Source organism: Salvelinus namaycush, chromosome 5 (genome assembly GCF_016432855.1).
Source record: "Salvelinus namaycush isolate Seneca chromosome 5, SaNama_1.0, whole genome shotgun sequence".
Classification (NCBI taxonomy): Eukaryota; Metazoa; Chordata; class Actinopteri; order Salmoniformes; family Salmonidae; genus Salvelinus; species Salvelinus namaycush.
Window position 1 is genome coordinate 41,077,213 of NC_052311.1, and position 22,611 is coordinate 41,099,823.

Below are 22,611 nucleotides of genomic sequence, written 5' to 3' on the forward strand. Positions count from 1 at the left end.
ATGTTACACTGGCAATACTAAAGTGCCTATAAGAACATCCAATACTCAAAGGTATATGAAATACAGATGGTATAGAGAGAAATAGTCCTATAATTACTACAACCTAAAACTTCTTACCTGGGAATATTGAAGACTCATGTTAAAAGGAACCACCAGCTTTCATATGTTCTCATGTTCTGAGCAAGGAACTTAAACGTTAGCTTATTAACATGGCACATATTGAATTTTGACTTTCTTCTTCAACACTGTGTTTTTGCATTATTTAAACCAAATTGAACATGTTTATTTATTTGAGGCTAAATTTATTTTATTGATGTATTAAGTTAAAATAAAAGTGTTCATTCAGTATTGTTGTAATTGTCATTATTACAAAAATAAAAATATAAAAATCGGCATCGGCTTTTTTTGGTCCTCCATTGGTAGACCTCTAGTTACAAGTAGAATTTCTCTCAATCCTCACACTTGTTTTATTAATAATCAACCATATGTGCTGCATAGAAATAAAACCATGTATTTAAAGGACTGGATGGACAAGGGAAAATCTATCCCATGTATGTTTTATGCAGTTCAATACACAAAAAAAGTTATATTAAGCCTAATTTAGAGAATCAATCATGGTAAAAGACCACTGACCAAGTTAAGGCCATATAGATCAAATTCTGCTGGTTTTCTAAGATTTCATTCTTCATAGAAAATGTTCTAAACTTCATAAGATAATGTACAACTCCATACAAAAGACAACGTTACGCAGCCCGTTCCTAAAACACAGAGAAAGAAAGATAACACAGCTGTTATCCAGGGCAGCAGAATATTATGTCATTTCCCCTCATTTCGCTGTGATATTCTAACCAGTTACGGTGTGACGCCTTATTCACAACGTTTATCAACATTGCCCGATACATTTCATCCAGTGGTTTAAAAATAAAGATGAAATGTTTATTGAAGTGTTTATTCAATCAATCAACTGTAACCGTAAAAGACAGTGATTAATAATAGGCTTGGCTATTGGATCCAATTAATGGAATTAATGCTAAATGTCTGTTTCGACAAGCACGCCAGACGTTCTCTGCCAAATGCTGTCTAACTGTAAATTGAGAAAGGACAATAAAACCCAACAAGAAAACTTATATGCCAAAACAAACAAACGACTGGAGTTTCTCTTGCCTTTTTATGATTCCAACTCTTGTTTGATAATTGCCATCTTGTTTCACAGCCAATTTAAGAACTGGTTTCAATAAAAACCGGGGCGTGTTAAGTGTTTACCCTGCTCTATAAAGACGATGAATGAATCTTAATGAGTACAAGGAAAATAGACTTTCACAGAGTTGTTCAGCAAGACTACATAGTGAGATACTAGCAGGCTATTATATAGCCAAAAGGCAAAACTGAGTGTACCGCTACCAACCATCACATATGGGTTCTTTTTTTTTAATCAAGTAATGCCTTACCAAGCTTCTGCATCATTCAATTCAAAAGTTGAGTCACATTGCTAAGCCTACTAAAAATACTGAATAGGCCTAGGCTTCTGAGAACTTGTGAGACATTAAAAATGGAATTCGTGTAAGGTGAAACAACCCTGTTCAACCCAGCGTCTTATTGTTTTTGTTTTGTTGATGAAACTGAGGGATGTTCAGCATCGTTGCAAAAAAAATTATAAATAAATTAAATAGAAATTTTAAATGGCAGTACATATTCTGCAGCGGGGTATACTACAAAGTAGGATCAAGGAGTTATCCAAATATTTAGGCCAGTAAGCTGGATAACGTAACATTTTTAGAAAGAAACTTAAAAATGGGCATGGTCTAATTGATTCAATGGACAAAAACACAAGTTTAGCTTTTTAATGAACGAGAAATGTGTTATTTCTGGTTGTTTTTCAAAGATAGCTGGCTAACTTATTGATCCTGCTTTAGTAACACTGTTCTAACAGTGTCATGTTACTATTTGTTGTTATAACCCAAACGAATGTGGCAGTTTCAAACAGATTCCAGCTTTAAAAGATACCAGCCTATACTGTTTGCCTTTTGAGGTGGAAATTGATTATTTTGGATTAAAAATAACAACTTGAGGCTACACTAGTGCCTTCAAAGTAGTCATACCCCTTGAATTATTACACATTTTGTTGTTAGTCTGAATTCAAAATGTATTAAATAGATTTTTCTCCTCACCTATCTACACACAATACCCCATAATGACAAAATTAAAACATCGTTTTAGAAATTCTGGCAATTTTATTGAAAATTAAATACAGAAATATCTCATTAACACCCCTGAGTCAATACTTTGTAGAAGCACCTGTGAGTATGTCTGGGTAAGTCTAAGAGCGTTCCACACCTAGATTTCTCAACATATGCTAATTATTATTTTCAAAAAAACTTCAAGCTCTGTCAAATTGGTTGTTGATCATTGCAAGACAACCATTTTCAGATCTTGCCATTGATACCATGTATATTTAAGTCAAAACTGTAACTCGGCCACTCAGAAACATTCACTGTCTTCTTGGTAAGCTCCAGTGTAGATTTTCCCTACTGTTTTAGGTTATTATCCTGCTGAACGGTGAATTCATTTCCCAGTGTCTGGTGGAAAGCAGACAGTCCCAGAATTTGAGCTAGGATTTTGCATGTGCATCTCCATTTGTTTCTTTTTTATCCTGAAAAAACTCCCCAGGCCTTAACGATTACAAGCATACCCATAATGTGATGCAGACACCACTACGCTTGAAAATATGGAGAGTGGTACTCAGTAATGTGTTGTATTGCATTTGCCCACAACATAACACTTTGTATTCAGGACAAAAAGTTAAATTCTTTGCCACTTTTTTTTTTCAGTATTACTTTAGTGCCTTGTTGCAAACAGGATGCATGTTTTGGAATATTATTATTCTGTACAGGCTTCATTTATTTATTTTGTCAATTAGGTTAGTATTGTGGAGTAACTACAATGTTGTTGATCCATCCTCAGTTTAATGGGTGTGAGAGGGGAAAACTATGTAACCGTTTTAAAGTCACCATTGGCCTCATGGTGAAATCCCTGAGCGGTTTCCTTCCTCTCCGGCAACTTAGTTAGGAAGGATGCCTGTATCTTTGTAGTGACTGGATATATTGATACACCATCCAAAGTGTAATTAATAACTTCACCATGCTCAAAGGGATAATCAATGTCTACTTTAAAAATTGTTTTGCCATCTATCTTTGGGAGGCAGTGGAAAACCTCCCTGGTCTTTGTGATTGAATCTGTGTTTGAAATACACTGCTTGACTGAGGGACCTAACATATAATTGTGTGTGGTGTAGTGGTGTACAGGTCAGTTGTTTGTTCACCTGCACCCAATTGCTAATAGCCTATCCGCAACCGCCCAACAATATGTGATAAAGTGAAAATCTGAGGCCCGCACCCAACCCTAACACACAAATATAGAAAAAGCGCTATAGGCTACAGTCAGAGACAGCAGAATTATTTTTTGACAGGGGGTGCAGAATTTAGTTTTGCCTGATTTAGATGTGTTTCTGCATGTAATTTTCAACATTTTGGTTAGCTATTTGTTAGTCAACTTGTCTATAATTAGATACATGTAGCTTCTCTTTTGTCATTTTATGTTGCCCTAGAAGACTAAATAAACCCTTGCTCAACAGAATAATGTCATATATCGATAGAATGAATGCTTCAATCTAGTTGACACCAGTAAAGTTCTCTCGGTCATTCACAGAGCAAATACGTTTAGGAACTGGGGAGAAAATACAACGTTAAAAAAAAATACAATAAAGCTAAATGTCCAAATGGCATCAGTTTGACCGGATGTAAGGAAAAAGAAAGCTGTGAAAGAGACTTAAGATTTCAGGTCAGCTTTGGTGCATATTTTATGTGATTGAAATACAAATCAACTTTTATGATAAAGACAGCACCTCTACAGATGGTATATAATTGAGCATTGCATTCTCTCAAGATACAGAAATAAAGAAATCATATTTCTCACTCCTGTTCCCAAGTTCAAATTTTGCCTACATTTGGTGTATAATTGTCCTGCAAGAAATGCTTAATTCTGCACGAGTTATAAGGCTATGTGGCGAGGTTATAGACTTACAGACAGTGTCCAGATTTCAGTTTCCATTCAACACATTTAAACAGTAGACCACAGTTCCCTTGACATGCCATAGGCCTATTTGAAGTCCCATCTTATGACTGTTGAATTTGTATAGTGCTTCAAAATCATCACACAACATAGCTGGCACTGCTATCATCCTCTTACCACTTCACCAAATATTTTCCAAACATTACATTTCTAGCTCTCCCTTCTCTTCATTTTAAACTTCGACAATGTCCTTTTTGGCGCACCTGAATGTGCCACAGCGCTACTGGAAAAATATTCTGTGGACAGATTAAACTAAAGTAGAATTGTTTGGAAGGAACACACAACACTATGTGTGGAGAAAAGAAAGGCACAGCACACCAACATCAAAACCTCATTCCAACTGTAAAGTATGGTGGAGGAAGCATCATGGTTTGGGGCTGCTTTGCTGCCTCAGGGCCTGGACAGCTTGCTATCATTGACGGAAAAATGAACTCAAGTTTATCAAGACATTTTGCAGGAGAACATAATGCTATCTGTCCGCCAATTGAAGCTCAACAGAAGTTGGGTGATGCAACAGGACAACGGCCCAAAACAAATAAGTTAAAACAACAGAATGGCTTCAAATGAAAATATGGAGTGGCCCAGAGTCCTGACCTCAACACGATTGAGACGCTGCGGCATAACCTCAAGAAAGCGGTTCACATCAGACATCCCAAGAATATTGCTTAACTGAAACAGTTTTGCAAAGAGGAACGGTCCAAAATTCCTCCTGACCATTGCGCAGGTCTGATCCGCAACTACAGAAAAGATTTGGTTGAGGTTATTGCTGCCATAGGAGGGTCAACCAATTATTAAATACAATTGTTCACACACTTTTCCCACCCTGCACTGTGAATGTTTACACGGTGTGGTCAAAACATGAAAACATATAATTGTTTGTGTGTTCTTAGTCTAAGCAGACTGTTTGCCTATTGTTGTGAATTAGATGAAGATCAGATAAAATGTTATGACCAATGGTTCACATATTTTCCTTGCCACTGAATATGACTTGTTAAGCAAACTTGTATTCCTGATCTTATTTAGGCTTGCCATAACAAAGGGGCTGAATAGTTATTGACTCATGCCATTTCAGCCTTTATTGAAAAACATAATTCCACTTTGACATGATGGGATTTTTGGTCACTGGCCTACACACAGTAACCCATTTGAATCTATTTTAAATTCAGACTGTAAAACAACAAAAAGTGGAAAAAGTCAAGGGGTGTGAATACTTTCTGAAGGCACTGTATTGAGGCCCAAACAGCCCCTTTCCTGGTCCACAAATTGATTTTGACAAACAAATCGATCAAATTACATGAGAAAGGTATCAATATTGTGGCGTCTTGGGTGGGCAGTGTAAGCTTTCCGAGGCGAGAACTAGGCATTCAAAGTGCCAGAGCCAGACACGTTACCAATGCTCAAAAAATAGTTACAAGAAGAAGTGCATGACTCCAACACCGTCATTAAGTTTGCTGATGAAAACAGTGGTAGGCCTAATCACCGACAACGACAGTCTATAGGGAGGTGGTCAGAGACCTGGCAGTGTGGTGCCAGGACAACAACCTCTCCCTCAATGTCCGCAAGACAAAGGAGCTGATCACGGACTACAGGAAATGGAGGGCTGAGCACACCACCATTCACATGTTTACATCCCTGTTAGTAAGCATATCTCCTTTGCCAAGATAATCCATCCACCTGACAGGCGTGGCATATCAAGAAGCTGATTAAACAGCATGATCACACACATATTGTGCTGGGGAACAATAAAAAGGTCACTAAAATGTGCAGATGTCACACAACACAATGCCACAAGAATGTCAATCTCTCTACCACAAACTGCCTTCAACGTCGTTTTAGAGAATTTGGCAGTTTGTCCAACCGGATCGTCTGGGGGGGGATAGCTGAGGAGAATTTCTGTCTTTAATAAAGCCCTTTTGTGGGGACAAACGCATGCTGATTGGCTGGGCCTGGCTCCCCAGTGGCTGGTCACTGACAGAGCTCCAGAGTACCTCTGTGGAGATGAGAGAACTTTGCAATAGGTCAACCATCTCCACATTCCACATTCCAGCAACATTCCACCAATCAGGCATTTATGGTAGAGTGGCCAGACGGAAGCCACTCCTCAGTAAAAGGCACGACAGCTCGCTTGGAGTTTGCCAAAAGGCACCGAAAGACTGACCATGAGAAACAAGATTATCTGGTCTGATGAAACCAAGATTGAACTCTTTGGCCTGAATGCCAAGGGTCATGTCTGGAGGAAACCTGGCACCATCCCTATGGTGAAGCATGGTGATGGCAGCATCATTCTGTGGGGATGTTTTTCAGTTGCAGGGACTGGGAGACTAGTCAGGATCAAAGGAAAGATGAACGGATGAAAGTACAGAGGGAACCTTGATGAAAACTCCTACTCCAGAGCGCACAGGGCCTCAAACTGGGGAGAAGGTTCACCTTCCAACAGGACAATGACCCTAAGCTCACAGCCAACACAACGCAGGAGTGGCTTCGGGACAAGTCTCAATGTCCATGAGTGGCCCGGCCAGAGCCCGGACTTGAACCCGATCAAACATCTCTGGAGACACCTGAAAATAGCTGTGCAGCGACGATCCCCATCCAACCTGACAGAGCTTGAAAGGATCTGCAAAGAAGAATGGGAGAAACTCCCCAAATACAGGAGTGCCAAGCTTGTAGCGTCATACCCAAGAAGACTCGAGGCTGTAACCGCTGCCAAATGTGCTTCAAAAAAGTACTGAGTAAAGGACTACATGTATACAATGTCTTCGCAGCATAACACAGGCCGAATCATCTCTCCAGCAGTATCCTTATGAGCTCAGTTTGGTTCCCTGTTATTCTATGCCTGTACAAAAGAACAGTCAGTACTCCTTGATTCCATACTGAATTAATGAATCATTGGACAACCAGTCATTTAAGAGATTGATGCCCTTCCTTGTTTTCATGAGCAGAGAACTGTGACAAGACCAAATCAGTCACAGGCCTACTGTACAACCTGTTCTAGCAATCATGTTGCAGTGAAACCACAAACCATAGTAGTCTATATTAAATCTAGATGGTAGTAATTGCATGTTCTGTTAGACTGAGAATACAGTCTATTAATTAATTTCCCATCCTGCCACTAAATGTTGTCTATATTGAACATGCTGCCTGACTGTAAATGTTGGCTTTGTGTATGTCTTTGATGCCTGAAAACACTATACATCACCTCGTCTAGGCTACATCAAAGTTCACATGAGAGGTCGACCGATTATAATTTTTCGACGCCGATACCGATTATTGGAGGATCAAAAAAGCCGATACCGATTAAATCGGCCAATTTTATATTTTTATTTATTTGTAATAATGACAATTACAACAATACTGAATGAACACTTTTATTTGTACTTAATATAATACATCAATAAAATCTAGCCTCAAATAAATAATGAAACATGTTCAATTTGGTTTAAATAATGCAAAAACAAAAAGTGTTGGAGAAGAAAGTAAAAGTGCAATATGTGCCATGTAAATAAGCTAAACGTTTAAGTTCCTTGCTCAGAACATGAGAACATATGAAAGCTGGTGGTTCTTTTAATATGAGTCTTCAATATTCCCAGGTAGTATTCCCAGAAGTTTTAGGTTGTAGTTATTATAGGAATTATAGGACTATTTCTCTCTATACCATTTGTATTTCATATACCTTTGACTATTGGATGTTCTTATAGGCACTTTAGTATTGCCAGTGTAACAGTATAGCTTCCGTCCCTCTCCTCGCCCCTACCTGGGCTCGAACCAGGAACACATCGACAACAGCCACCCTCGAAGCATCGTTACCCATCGCTCCACAAAAGCCCCGGCCCTTGCAGAGCAAGGAGAACAACTACTTCAAGGTCTCAGAGCGAGTGACGTTACCGATTGAAACGCTATTAGCGCGCACCCCGCTAACTAGCTAGCCATTTCACATCGGCTACACCAGCCTAATCTCGGGAGTTGTTAGGCTTGAAGTCATAAACAGCTCAATGCTTGAAGCACAGGGAAGAGCTGCTGGCAAAACGCACGAAAGTGCTGTTTGAATGAATGCTTACGAGCCTGCTGCTGCCTACCATCGCTCAGTCAGACTGCTTTATTTGCTTTATAGACTTAATTATTAAATAATAACACAAAGAAATACGAGCCGTAGGTCATTAATATGGTCGAATCCGGAAACTATCATTTCGAAAACAAAACGTTTATTCTTTCAGTGAAATACGGAACCGTTACGTATTTTATCTAACGGATGGCATCCCTAAGTCTAAATATTGCTGTTACATTGTACAACCTTCAATGTTATGTCATAATTATGTTAAATTCTGGCAAATTAATTACGGTCTTTGTTAGGAAGAAATGGTCTTCACACAGTTCGCAAACAGCCAGGCGTCCCAAACTGCTGCATATACCCTGACTGCTTGCACGGAACGCAAGACAAGTGACACAATTTCCATAGTTATAAGAAATTCATGTTAGCAGGCAATATTAACTAAATATGCAGGTTTAAAAATGTATACTTGTGTATTGATTTTAAAGAAAGGAGTTGATGTTTATGGTTAGGTACACATTGGTGCAACGAGTGTTTTTTTCATGAATGAGCTTGTTCAATCATCACCCGTTTGGTGAAGTATGCTGTGATTCAATGAGAAATTAACAGGCACCGCATCGATTATATGCAATGCAGGACACGCTAGATAAACTAGTAATATCATCAACCATGTGTAGTTAACTAGTGATTATGTTAAGATTGATTATTTTTTATAAGATAAGTTTAATGCTAGCTAGCAACTTACCTTGGCTTCTTGCTGCCCTCACATAACAGGTAGTCAGCCTGCCATGCAGGCGCCTCGTGGAGTGCAATGTAAGGCAGGTGGTTAGAGCGTTGGACTAGTAACCGGATGGTTGCAAAATTGAATCCCTGAGCTGACAAGGTAAAAATCTGTCGTTCTGCCCCTGAACAAGGCAGTTAACCCACCGTTCCTAGGCCGTCATTGAAAATAAGAACGTGTTCATAACTGACTTGCCTAGTTAAATAAAAATACATTAAAAAAAAAAAAAATCGGCGTCCAAAAATACCGATTACCGATTGTTATGAAAACTTGAAAATCGGCCCTAATTAAATTGGCCATTCCGATTAATCGGTCGACATGTAGTTCAAATCCGTCCTATTATAACGCTACTTTTTCTTCAATTAATAAAATAAATCAAGAATGGAACCAAATTGACAAATGAAGTTGGTGTCTCCCAAACATCTTGTGATGGATGGCTAGTGTTGTGGATCATTGTGTACAAAGAGATTCTGCCTACTACAACAGCATTAGAAATTGGTCTGATGTGACTCGTGATTTAATGCACTTACTGTCATCTCCAAGTTTGGACGCATGCTCATTTATTAATTCTTCACCAACATCCACGATTTGCTCACTGTTTCTGTGGTTATCCTCCCTCCACTTCCGCAGCTTGTCTCTCATTTCTGTGAACACAATTATCGAAACATTTCTCAGGATTCAGGCAATATAAAAATTACATGCTTTCATATAACATCATATTGAATCAGGTAGAGCGCACACACACACAAGAGTGAGCAGCACACCACCAGCCCCTGGAGCAATTGGGTTAACTTGCTCAATAGCACAAAGGTAGTGGATGGTAATGATCCTGACCCAGCAGCCCTCTACTCTAGTACGCAGTTCAGTGCACACTTTTTCTGGTTACTGGTCCACCTCTAAAATCTGGGCTACCTACTGGTTCCTGACATACAGTGCCATCAGAAAGTATTTTATTGTGTGGAATTAAAATGGATTTGTCATTTTTTTGTCAACAATCAACACAAAATAAAAATGTACATTTTGTAAAATATTGAAAAATAAAAATATATATATCTTGACTACATAAGTACCCTGAGTCAATACATGTTTGAATCACATTTGGCAGCAATTACAGCTGTGAGTGTTTCTGGGTAAGCCTATATAGCTTTGCACACCTGGACTGTTCAATTAGTTTGGCTGAGATAATGGATGGGCTGGACATGCCTGGAGACGGGTTTGGATTGGTCGGCCATGTAGCATGCTTCTGTCTATAACGTGAGCTGTGACAGTCCTTTCTACCGTGCCGTTTTTGAAAGATATAACATTTGCCATCGAGAACTACAAAAGTTTTGCTACTTTTCTCAACAACATTGATGACCCAAATTTAGCAGGCACTATCGACAGATCAGCTGGTGGGCTACTTTCTGCACACGCCATAGTCAGTGTGAACCGGAGTGACTTGACACAACGCTGACCAAACAAGGGGTGTGTTCGTAGATTCACTCTGGCTATCTATTCCGACAGAATAACTGATGAATTTACTAACGCTCAACATCCGCTGAATATGGCCGGTGTCAGTAAACGTTGGTAAAACGTCAGTAAACGCCGGTAATGCGAAAATTTAAATTGTTGCCTGCAGCACAGTTACCAACGCTCTGGATAACATCCTAACCAGGTCTGCTAGGGCGAGTAAAATGGTCAGTGAGATTCTCATTTGTGTCTGGAAGTAGCCAACGTTAGCTTGGGTGCTTGACTGCCGTTGTGAGGTCAGAACGCTCGGATCAACCCTACTCAGCCAGAGCGTCCAGTGTACACTCCGAGAGCGAAACACTGAATTTACAAACAGAAAATCTGACAAGGATTTAGCTCCATTTTGTTTCTTTTTATCCTGAAAAACTCCCCGGTCCTTAACGATTACAAGCATACCCATAACATGATGCAGCCACCACAATGCTTTAAAGTACGGTTCATGGTACTCAGTAATCTGTTGTATTGGATTTGCCTCAAACATAACACTTTGAATTCAGGACAAGTTAATTAATTACTTTGCCACATTTGTTGCAGTATTACTTTACATTCGTTTTTTTCCTGTGAGCTCATTGCGTACATCGCACAGTTTCTCTAGAGATAATCGGACCAAGCCCTAACTGTGTGATGTAGTAGGAAGTTGTAGTTTCCAACAGGCCCATATTCTACATAGTTTAGCACATAAAAAGTGGTAATTAACAACAATGACCATAATCCATTGTGCATCCTGTTTCTTTTCGCCTGCTACGGAAGAGAGAAGAATGTGCGATCGTGAGGTGATAAAGCGCAGTTGCTGCTTTGTGAGTTCTCTAACTGATAATACATGATCTAAGTGATTGATAGTTGGTATTCAGCTGTCATAAAAGTATGCCTTATTTACTTTGAAGAACTACAAAAAGTGATTTTGTCAGACAGCATAGGCAGCAGCTCTATAGAGATGAGATGACTTGAAAATAAATAAAGTCATCAAATAAAACACATGTAATATACACAACTGAAATATTTTAAGCAATGTAATGTGAATAAATGGTTAATATGTGGTAAGCAGTAATGGGTAGTCACTACCATCATGGGAGTTTAATTGTTTTATTCTGTGTTACAGAATTCAACCCACATAATGCATAGTGAATTTAAAGTCTAAAAACAAACAAAACCGAAATGTGATAATTTTTTCATTATCAAACTCAAAAAGCCCTGATGCATGTTTTGTAATATTTTTTTATTCTGTACAGGCTTCCTTCTTTTCACTCTGTCAATTAGGTTAGTATTGTGAAGTAAATAAAATGTTGTTGATCCATCCTGTTTTCTCCTATGACAGCCATTAAACTCTGTAACTGTTTTAAAGTCACCATGCTCAAATGGATATTCAGTGTCTGCTTTTTTTCTCTTTTTACCCATCAACCAATAGGTGCCCTTCTTTGCGAGGCATTGGGAAACCTCCCTGGTCTTTGTGGTTGAATCTGTAAGATAATTGTATGTGGGGTACAGAGATGAGGTAGTAATTTAAAAAATCATGTTAAACACTATTATTGCACACAGTGTCCATGCAACTTAAACAAATTTTTACTCCTGAACTTATTTAGGCTTGCCATAACAAAGGGGATGAATACTTATTGACTCAAGCCATTACATCACCGGAAGCTTTGCCCCGGTGATGTACTGGGCCGTACGCACTACCCTCTGTAGTGCCTTGCGGTCAGAGGCCAAGCAGTTGCCATACCAGGCAGTGATGCGACCAGTCAGGATGCTTCGATTGCGCAGCTGTAGAACTTTTTGAGGATCTGAGGACCCATGCCAAATCTTTTCAGTCTCCTAAGGGGGAATAGGCATTGTCGTGACCTCTTCACGACGGTCTTAGTGTGCTTGGACCATGGCAGTTTGTTGGTGATGTGGACACCAAGGAACTTGAAGCTCTCAACCTGCTCCACTACAGCCCTGTCGATGAGAATGGGGGCGTACTCTGTCCTCATTTTCCTGTAGTCCACAATCATCTCCTTTGTCTTGATCACGTTGAGGGAGTTGTCCAGGCACCACACAGCCAGGTCTCGGACCTCCTCCCTATAGGCTGTCTCATCGTTGTTGGTGATCAGGCCTACCACTGTTGTGTTATCAGTAAACTTAATGATCGTGTTGGGAGTCGTTCCTGGCCATGCAGTCATGAGTGAACAGGGAGTACAGGTGGGGAATGAGCACGCAATCCTGAGGCGCCCGCATGTTAAGGATCAGCGTGGCGGATGTGTTGTTACCTACCCTTACCACCTGGGGGCGGCCTGTCAGGATGTCCAGGATCCAGTTGCAGAGGGATGTGTTAGTCCTAGGGTCCTTAGCTGAGTGATGAGCTTTGAGTGTACTGTGGTGTTGAACTCTGAACTGTTGTCGAATAGCATTCTCACATAGGTGTTCCTTTCGTCCAGGTGGGAAAGGGCATTGTGGAGTGCAATAGAGATTGCATGATCTGTGGAACTGTTGGGGCGTTATGCAAATTGGAGTGGGTCTAGGGCTTCTGGGATAATGGTGTTGTTGTGGGCCATGACCAGCATTTCAAAGCACTTCGTGGCTACAGACGTGAGTGCGACGAGGCGGTAGTCATTTAGGCAGGTTACCTTAGTGTTCTTGGGCACAGGGACTATGGTGGTCTGCTTGAAACATGTTGGTATTACAGACTGACAGGGAGAGGTTGAACATGTCAGTGAAGACACTTGCCAGTTGGTCTGCACATGCTCGGAGTACACGTCCTGGTAATCCGTCTGGTCCCGCCACCTTGTGAATGTTGACCTGTTCAATGGTCTTACTCACATCGGCTGCGGAGAGTGTGATCACACAGTCATCCGGAACAGTTGATGCTCTCATGCATGTTTCAGTGTTACTTGCCTCGAAGTGAGCATAGAAGTCATTTAACTCGTCTGGTAGGTTCGTGTCACTGGGCAGCTCGCGGCTGTGCTTCCCTTTGTAGTCTGTAATAGTTTGCAAGCCATGCCACATCTGACGAGCATTGGGGCCGGTGTAGTACGATTTGATCTTAGTCCTGTATTGACTCTTCGCCTGTTTGCTGGTTCGGCGGAGGGCATAGCGGGATTTCTTATAAGCTTCCGGGTTAGAGTTCCGCCCCTTGAAAATGGCAGCTCTACCCTTTAGCTCAGTGCGGATGTTGCCTGTAATCCTTGGCTTCTTGTTGGGGTATGTACTAAGGATGCACAATATATCCTAAGCACATCGGCCCAACGTCTAGTTTAACGCCGATGTGCAAAACCGATGTCAAAGCTGACGTGCATACCTATATAACGTAGGTAGATGAGGGCCTTGTTGGTGTCAGGAGTAAATCCCTCTCGTCCGAATTGTTAAATAAAAAAGTATTTAAATACAAGGTGAGTAAATCACTGTCCTGATTTCTAGAAGCTATTTTCGATCATAAGAGACAGTGGCAGAAACATTATGTACAAAATAATTTACAAATAACGCACCTCAAGGGAAATTAATACTTTCCAAAGGCAATGCACACAAACTGTTTCTGCATATTGATTTGGACACTTTAAAACAGTATTTTGGCAATATGCTAATTATCAATATGTCTAGTCAACAGGAAGCAGCTACAGCATAATTTTAAATGTCAGTTTTAGGTACATAAATTGCATTTACAACAATTTCCAATGGCATTGTACTTAACTAATCAGGTAACTGTTGAAAGATTCCAAAAACGTGCTGTGATTTACTTTGATGATGGACAAGAAATCACCAAAACAGGTTTTCCCTGCCTATTAGTAGTATCCATTGCAAGACCGTGTATTTTAGCAAGCCATCTAATGAGGCGGAACAATGACAGCAGGTAGCTAGCTAGCTAACTAACTTAGTTATAATCAGCTGACAGGCGTTAGGTACCTATGCTGGCTAGCTAGCTTAGCCTGCTGTGTATCCTTGAAAACTCACACATGCTGTGGACTGTTAGCTACGACAATGGGATACAAAATGTCAACAATAACAGATTAATCAATGCTTAACGTTAGCTAGCAAACGTCGCTAAAAAAAATGAAATAAGAAAGATAGGCAGAAGTAATGTGCTAGCCAAGTGGCTCTCGTGTTAGCAAGCTGAGCTAACACGTTAGCAGTTGGCTTGATGAGATGGACATACGCAGCTACATCCCCCGAACGATAGTTAAAATGCACTACGTCGAATTATACAAAGATTTAACAGCACCCTTTCAGTCATAAAGTACATTAAAACGTTTAATCGTCTGTGTTTACCTTCCCAGGTTACATCGTACATTTCTGATACCGACGCCATCTTTCTTGGCAGCACAGGTTCAACGTCATTGAACTGGGTGTGGCTTGTTTCTTTCTGCTCACTGAGCCTTTACTCTCTGAATAGTGTAAAACAAATGATCATTCAATCTACGTACAAGCTCGAGAATAGTCAAACATATTTTTGAGACATGTTCAATGTATTTTATTAATTTCTATGTACTTTAATATTTCTGCTGCTTCTATTGTTTTTTCTGCTATTCTGCTATTAACATGAGTGTAATGTGATTGAGTGGTGGGGTGTAAACTGTCAGTTTTTTATAGAAATTAGAAGATTAATCATAACAGACTGGTTAGCATAAGAGTTATGACAGTGCTGGATGTAGGACTAGATGTAAACAAAAGCAATGCATGCACTTGCTCTGACCCTTTCCCCCATCATACCCAGGTATTCAATCTGACAGCGCTGATTAACACACTGCCTCCAGTTATTATTTATGTAACTGGGCCTAAAATTACCTTGTTCCAACTGACCACAAAACAGGCCCTGAATCGTAACGCTAGCCCTCTCTAGAGGTTTAGGTCTCCGAGCTCTGCAATGCTGCTCACGCTAAATGTATATTCATCTTACACCTAGCTTTCATGAGGCCTGGTTAGATTTGTGGTTGTTACCAGGGAGGACTGGAAAGGGGTCATAGTCTCATAGTCTCATGCTTAGTTGTGTAATTCATTTTCTTCTTAAGTAGGTTAAGCAGAATGTCAGGAGTGGAAGACTTGTTTGTTGAAAGCACATTTGTCCCTTTCTTTTCTTGATTTCCCTCTCAAGGGGCCTCTGACTGTCGATCCCATGTCGTTGACTTTGTAAGTTACAAGCCACACTCCTCTACCACATTACGCACTTGTTGAGGTGGACTCAACACAAACTCACTTACAGAAACATTTCAGAATCCTGATGTCATCCCCAATACCTCTCACTGCAATGTAGATACTCTGTTATTGTTCTATTGTCTGAGATCAACAGGACTATGTTTTGTTACAGGACACTGCCATTGTATAAAGGCAGAGCATGGTTGTTATTGGGCAAGTACAAGTGCACAAGAGGACTATAAAATGTCATCATCTCTGTCAGGGATACAAAAAATAACATTATGTGCGGTTGAACTTACGTTCAGCTCAAACGATCCATGGACTTGTAATTTTCAAGTCTGCACATGGCAGTCAGTTGATATATGGTTGGGTTTTTGCTGGAAACCAAAATACTGAGGCGACCACATTAAAACAAGCAAACACTGTCCTTCGGGGTAAAGGGCCTTCCCTTCTCTGCCAGGGCCCTGCTCTCTTCCCGACCCGCACCAACGACCAGAAAAGACGGTGGGGCCTGACTCAGCGGATGAGGCCATGATGGTAAAGGACCTCTGTACTGTGCACAGGTTTAACAAGCTGTCTTTAACGTTGGCAGCGTGAGATGCAGGTGTATCTGGAGGTAGTGAAAGAAAAATGATTAAATCTCAATATACGGCTGCTGTTTACCTTGGAGAGGGTCACTCAGCTAGAATATCACAATGAGGAGAGATCAATAGCAACCGTTCTGAAAACCCAAATTGTGCTCCTTGACTGCTGCTTACGTAGGTTTTCATGCTCCGAGAGCCCCACATACGGCACATGGGACAGGCAATACACCGAGTGTACAAAACATTAATAACAACTTCCTAATATTGAGTTGCACCCCACCCCTCACTTTTGCCCTCAGAACAGCCTCAATTCGTCGGGGCATGAACTCTACACAGTGTTGAAAGCGTTCTACGGGGATGCTGGCCCATACTGACTCCAATGCTTTGCACAGTTGTGTCAAGTTGGCTGGATGTCCTTTGGTGATGGGCCATTCGTGATACACACGGGAAACTGTTGAGCATGAAAAACCCAGCAGCGTTGCAGTTCTTGACACAAACCGGTGTGGCTGGCACCTACTACCATTCCCATTCCCCCTCTGAATGGCACACATACACAATCCAAATCTCAATTGTATCAAGGCTTAAAAACCCTTCTTAAATCTGTCTCCTCCCCTTCGTCTACACTGATTGAAGTGGATTTAACAAGTGACATCAATAAGGGATCGTAGCTTTCACCTGGATTCACCTGGTCAGTCCATGTCATGGAAAGAACATGTTCATAATGTTTTGTCCACTGTATATATTTTTTTCCTTTCAGTCGCCTTTCCTTGTCTTCAAAAAGACAAGTTTACAGTAGAAACACTGCACAGGCATTATATTTTGATTTCTGACAGAAGCAATCAGAGTTGGCAATCACTAAAATGAACAGTTACGGCCTGATAATTGATGTGGCGTTTAGGTGCTCTGCGGTTTTGAAACGGTTCCTGTTAGTTTCCAGCCTTTTCTTTATTTTTCACCGGTGTCATACGGTTGCGGGAAATGAAGACAGATGCAATTAGCAACAATGTTTGGGCTTAACCCTCTGGAGCCAGCTGTGCTGTGTCTGCTTTGAAAGCTGACTACGACCCCTGTCTGACCAAGTTGCTTTCAGCTCACTGAGAATCACTCTCTACATACAGATGACTTCAGCACACGTTGCCTCTGATGATCTCCTCTCCGTAGCACCCTTTGACCTCACCCTTAGCCTGTGCGAGAGGCCCAGAGCGGGAAAACTGTGGCCCATCACAATTTAGCTACCTCACTCTCTCACTCCCTCTCCCTAGGTTTCAATGCCAAGAACAATATTCAGCTCAATGTCAGCGCCCGCACAAGTAATTGACATTACTCACACAGTTAGAAGCTCAGGATGTATGGCTCCCCTGACACCTAGTGTAGTAGTGTGATTGCTCATAGTAGAGTAGTGTATTACCACATGCAGTACATTATGTGTTGCTGGATTGAATTTAATGTCACCGTTCTTTCTCATTAAATTCATTTTAAACAAGTTTAACATCACCAGGCAAGAGAAGACTCTCAAAAGACTCATTCCCCATGTATGTCCAGGTGTGTTCACCCACAAGTAACCCACTGCAATTTAGACAGGTATTGTCACGTTCCTGACCTGTTTTCTGTTAGTTTTTGTATGTGTTAGTTGGTCAGGACGTGAGTTTGGGTGGGCAGTCTATGTTTTCTGTTTCTATGTTGGTTTAAGGGTGACCTGATATGGCTCTCAATTAGAGGCAGGTGGTTTTCATTTCCTCTGATTGAGAGTCATATTAAGGTAGGTGTTTTCACACTGTTTTTTGTGGGTGGTTGTCTCCTGTGTCTGTGTCTATGTACGTTGCGCCACACGGGACTGTTTTCGGTTTGTTTGTTCGTTTGTTCGGTTTATGTAGTCTGTTCCTGTTTCATGCGTTCTTCGTGTTATGTAAGTTCTTATGTTCAGGTGCGTCTACGTCGTTTGTTGTTTTGTAGTTTGTTAAAGTGTTTTTGTGTTTTTTCGTCTTGTTAAATAAATTCATCATGTCAAGTTACAACGCTGCGTCTTGGTTCAATCCATGCTCCTCCTCTTCGGATGAAGAGGAAGAGGAGAACCGTTACAGGTATGAAATGTCCCATCAAGATATGGGTACATTTTAGAGGTACAAAATCAACTAAATCCCTGATTAAGTATGAGGCTTGAAGGTGAATTCAGATTTCCTTGACTTTATCCTAGTAGTTGAGCAGTCTAGTGGAGTTAACTTTTCCATTTTAATTCAACAATAGTGTGAGAGAAATGTTTCATCTTTCAATGCCAACCTTTGTTAGCAATAAAAGGTGCTTGATATTATGCTGCAATATGGAACATTATTTCTCCTTTATCAGTGACTGTATTCTTAACGAAAGGATACAGATTCAGACTTTGAATGTTGACTTCTCACGCACATATGATACCCCATACAGTGACCAATCTGTCATCTACTGCAGAGAGCCTCTTTCATGTTTGGATGTTGATTTCCTCATATAACTTTATACTGGAACTGATTAAGATGAGGAAAAAAAGTTTACTCTGAGTAGAGCCTAAATTGGAGTGTCCTTAAAGAGGATACTTCTAAGTAACGGTATCCTGAGCAGTAGCGGTCTGACCTTTAGCCCAAAGCTATTGTTACAGCTTGAAACATGGATCACTTCCACATCCTCCCGGGAGTCCGAGTTGAGGTTTACCATTGAGAGAAGTTATGGCTCTTGTTCACTCTCATAACTACTTTCCTCCAATTGTTTTGAGACTGGTTTTTTTCTGAGCCTTCAACTAACTTACATAAATATATGTAACTGCAATCATTCCAGAAATTCTGAATCCAGATGAAGAAGTATAAATGAATCCCATCCCTTCTTTGGCGGAAGCCATTGCTAAATGGCATGATCATGGAGTTATTGGATTTCACATTTCGATTCCAGTAAGAATGTCCATGACCACACATTCGGAGATAACTGCATTCCCTGTAATGTCATGTTGTCAGAGATAATTCTAAAGGGGAAATCAAGCTATGTATATCATGAGGAGTGAGCATGGGAACAGGGTTCGGTGAGGTACTGTAGGGTTGGGGCCGAGGGGGTCAAATATTCTCTCTCTTTTTTTAGTGGATAATATTACTGAAGTGTACTAACTACAGGATTTCAGCATCACATGAACATACATCCTTACAACACACACACACACACACACACACACACACACACACATACACACACAACTTCTCCTCTGTTTCCTAAGACATAATATGACACGTGGCCATGTGAGGATTCTTTGGGGTTAGAAAAGTATTTACATGTTACTCTTGGTGTAAAAAGTGGACATGTGCTGTGCAGATGTTCTGCCATGCTTGGTGCAACTGGGTGCCTTGCCTGTGAGTTTGTATTGTTTTCTGGCCCCCTGGCTCGGTCGATAACCCAGATCCCACTGCCATCGAATTGGACTCTGCTGATGTCAGCATTGGGCTCTGGATTAGGAGTGTGGGCTGCTGATTTATAACCTGACACGGACTGCGCGCGAGGTGATGCATATCTAAAAGAATAATTGAAATTCATATGAGATACTGGCATTCAGATTGAGAGGAGATGCTTGGCTTTGCAACATCCAGCACAGAGGCATTTGTCTTCAGATCGTTTTGATTTATTTTTTGACAGATAATAGAGAGAAGAGAGGCTGGTGGTGGGTGTCTTTGGCACTGTCTGCCTTTATCCCTCTCTTGGAATTGTTGACTGAGGAGGCGTTCAGAGAACTACAGAGCTGAGGTTTTTCATGGAATCCCTGGCTTATCACTGTTGGCCTTTTAAGTTGATCCAGTTAGGAAAAGCTGAAAATTATTTTTCCTCTGAAAGACACACACATCAAGAGATGGATAATTTTTCTACATGCAGAAATATATTGTTGTTTCTGACAGCATCCTTTTATTGGACTGGGATATACTGACAGATGGATCATGTGTGGCCACAAACCCACACAGTCTCCAAAGGCCTCCGCCTATAGCGTTCACAACCTTTTCATTTTAATTAAAGGAAACAGAAATGAGCAAGTGGGTCTGTGTATTTAAGCCAGTTATTGGTGTAGTGTTTTACAAGGCTCCACTCTGGATCACTTTCTTCATTAGCATGGATGTGTGATATTTCTGTGTCTTGCTGGGATCTCCTCATTAGTTATGTGTTTTTGCCTTTCCTACATGGCTTGGTTGACCGAGAAACACCTTAGCAGTGTTCGACTAGACTAAGGTACAGTCAGAAATATAGCCCAGCCGCCATCGCTAATTTGGAGACCACCCTGCCTCCCCCACAGAGATTGAGTGTGATGCAGAACAATGGGGGAGGGGGAGGTTCAACTTTGTGCTTCAACAATAACTCCCCACAGCTACAAGCTGAACTGAGGCGCATGCAGCGGGGCCTTGCAATACACAGACAGAGAGTGTGGTGTCAGGCCCTCCAGCTGGAAAGGTCTGCTTTGGGTTGACCCCAACCTCCTGGTGCGGTCTCCAGAGTCTGGCACCAAGGTTCCAGTTTCTATTCTAGTCTGTCAAGAACTTGGACTAGGCCCTCCAATTCTGGACGGTCCAGACTGGAACCCATCTCATGAGAGAACAAAATATAATAAATTAGGGGTAAATAATTGTGTGTGCACGTTTATGTATGCTAACACCTCTCAGTGTCAAAAAGGGGCAGAGTGCGTAGGCGTGCATTCTGCATTCACAAGTACATTCTGAGGAATCCGCATAAAATTTTCCAGACAGAAGAAGTAGTAAAAAAAAGTAGCAACATCCGGTACTACTAGGGCTACTATTGAAAATAGTTCTGCCTTCCGCAGTCACGTTACCACCCATTTTCATACACAGTGAGTAAACACAACATTCAAGAAGATTCCAATATGATAGGCAAGACCACCTTAGTTTTGGGCAGTATAGCACGTTAAACCTTTGTCGCAGCCAGCCCACCAGTGAGGGCATATATCTTTGTATGTCAACTGTGCACACATGAGCATGGGCTGTGAGCTTTGAGCTCACTCAGCGCATTAGTAAAGTACAGTAGCCCTATAAAAGAACAACATTCAAAATGTGGTCTGCCCTGAAGTCTATAGACCTCAGAGCAGTGTTCAGGTCCAAGAAAGGCTCCGGTTCAGTAACCTCAAATGACTAACGCGGGCAGGTCCCCTATTTGCTGTGTAAGTGTTTCCCTCTAGTTGGAACCTCGATGTGTTAATCACCTTAGCTCTCACAGTTTCCTAAAACTTCCACCAAGCCACAATTGGGTATGATTCACTGTAAAACACATAGGCCTAATTCTGCTTTTCAGAGTAGGGAAATAACCCGCTGAAAGGATCCAGCAAGGGAAGGTGATCACAGCTTTTAGTGTGACTCTGAAACCTGATAGATGTTTATTTGGGGTAAATTGTGTAGTTTGTGTGATGACTTTTATCAAATAAAATTTGCATGCCTGTCACGACTTCCGCCGGAGTCGGTCCCTCTCCTTGTTCGGGCGGCGTTCGGCGGTCGACGTCACCGGCCTTCTAGCCATCGCCGATCCACTTTTCATTTTCCATTTGTTTTGTCTTTGTTTTACACACCTGGTTTCAATCCCCCAATTACTTGTTCATTATTTAACCCTCTGTTCCTCCATGGTTGTTTGTGAGTGATTGTTTGTATGTAATACGGTCTGTTATTGTGGACTAGATTATTTGTGTTGTCTCTTTGATTTCTTGAGTAAATTACATGTATTACTCATATCTGCTGTCCTGTGCCTCACTCCTCTACACCAGCTACACACAGGCTTATTACAATGCCACATAATTCAAATCCAGCACAGTATCCCCTTAGTGTTCTACTATGGGGAAATGTAAATAGCTTCTGAAAAAATAAATCCCTTCAACAGAAAACTGATGCCATCTTAAGAGGAGAGAGTATTCCCTTGCTTTGATTTTTCCAACATACTCCCCAGGGCGCCTTCATTAAAAACAGAGGCTGGTTGAAATAAGAGAAAACAACAAAAAAATTGTGTTTGAATCACTCTTTCACACACAAGATTCTTTGTAAATTATAATTTAGCTTGTGGTATTTAACCTATGGTTGAAACATATTTATTGGCTGTTGTTTGCAAATGTTAGGTTTTGCCTTCTCCAGATTAATTTGTACATTTCGGTACCATGGTGTGTTTTGTTGGGTATGTTATTAACAAAATAGGTCAAATATATAATCTGCTGTCAAAGTTGGAAGGGAAGCACCAATCGTATCAGGGTTGGTTGTCATAATATTTACACTTTCACTTGGCAAAATATCTTAATATCTATATCTTACGATTAAAAAAACTGAGGAAGACAAATCTTAACATAAAAAATATAAAAGACTAAACAGTGCTTTTCTTCTGAGTAAAACCAAGGCACTTAGTAATAGATGGTAATTTATTCATAATAAGCCATGAATAATAATTTCACAGGCATTTTCATGGACGGACTCCCAAGTAGT

General features: G+C 40.8%; 1 protein-coding gene across 2 annotated transcripts in view; it reads right to left on the bottom strand.

The window, feature by feature from the left end:
* The window catches only part of LOC120048271 (ER membrane protein complex subunit 2-like), a 61,802-nt gene extending 47,001 nt beyond the window's left edge, over positions 1 to 14,801 (bottom strand). For both annotated transcript variants that reach the window (XM_038994116.1, XM_038994115.1), the window contains exons 1-2: positions 14,700 to 14,801; positions 9,485 to 9,598 (exon numbers count right to left, since the gene is read on the bottom strand). In XM_038994116.1, coding sequence (XP_038850044.1) covers positions 9,485 to 9,598; positions 14,700 to 14,739 — 154 coding nt within the window. In that variant the 5' untranslated portion in view covers positions 14,740 to 14,801. The remainder of the gene's footprint in view (positions 1 to 9,484; positions 9,599 to 14,699) is intronic.
* Positions 14,802 to 22,611: the final 7,810 nt, after the last annotated feature.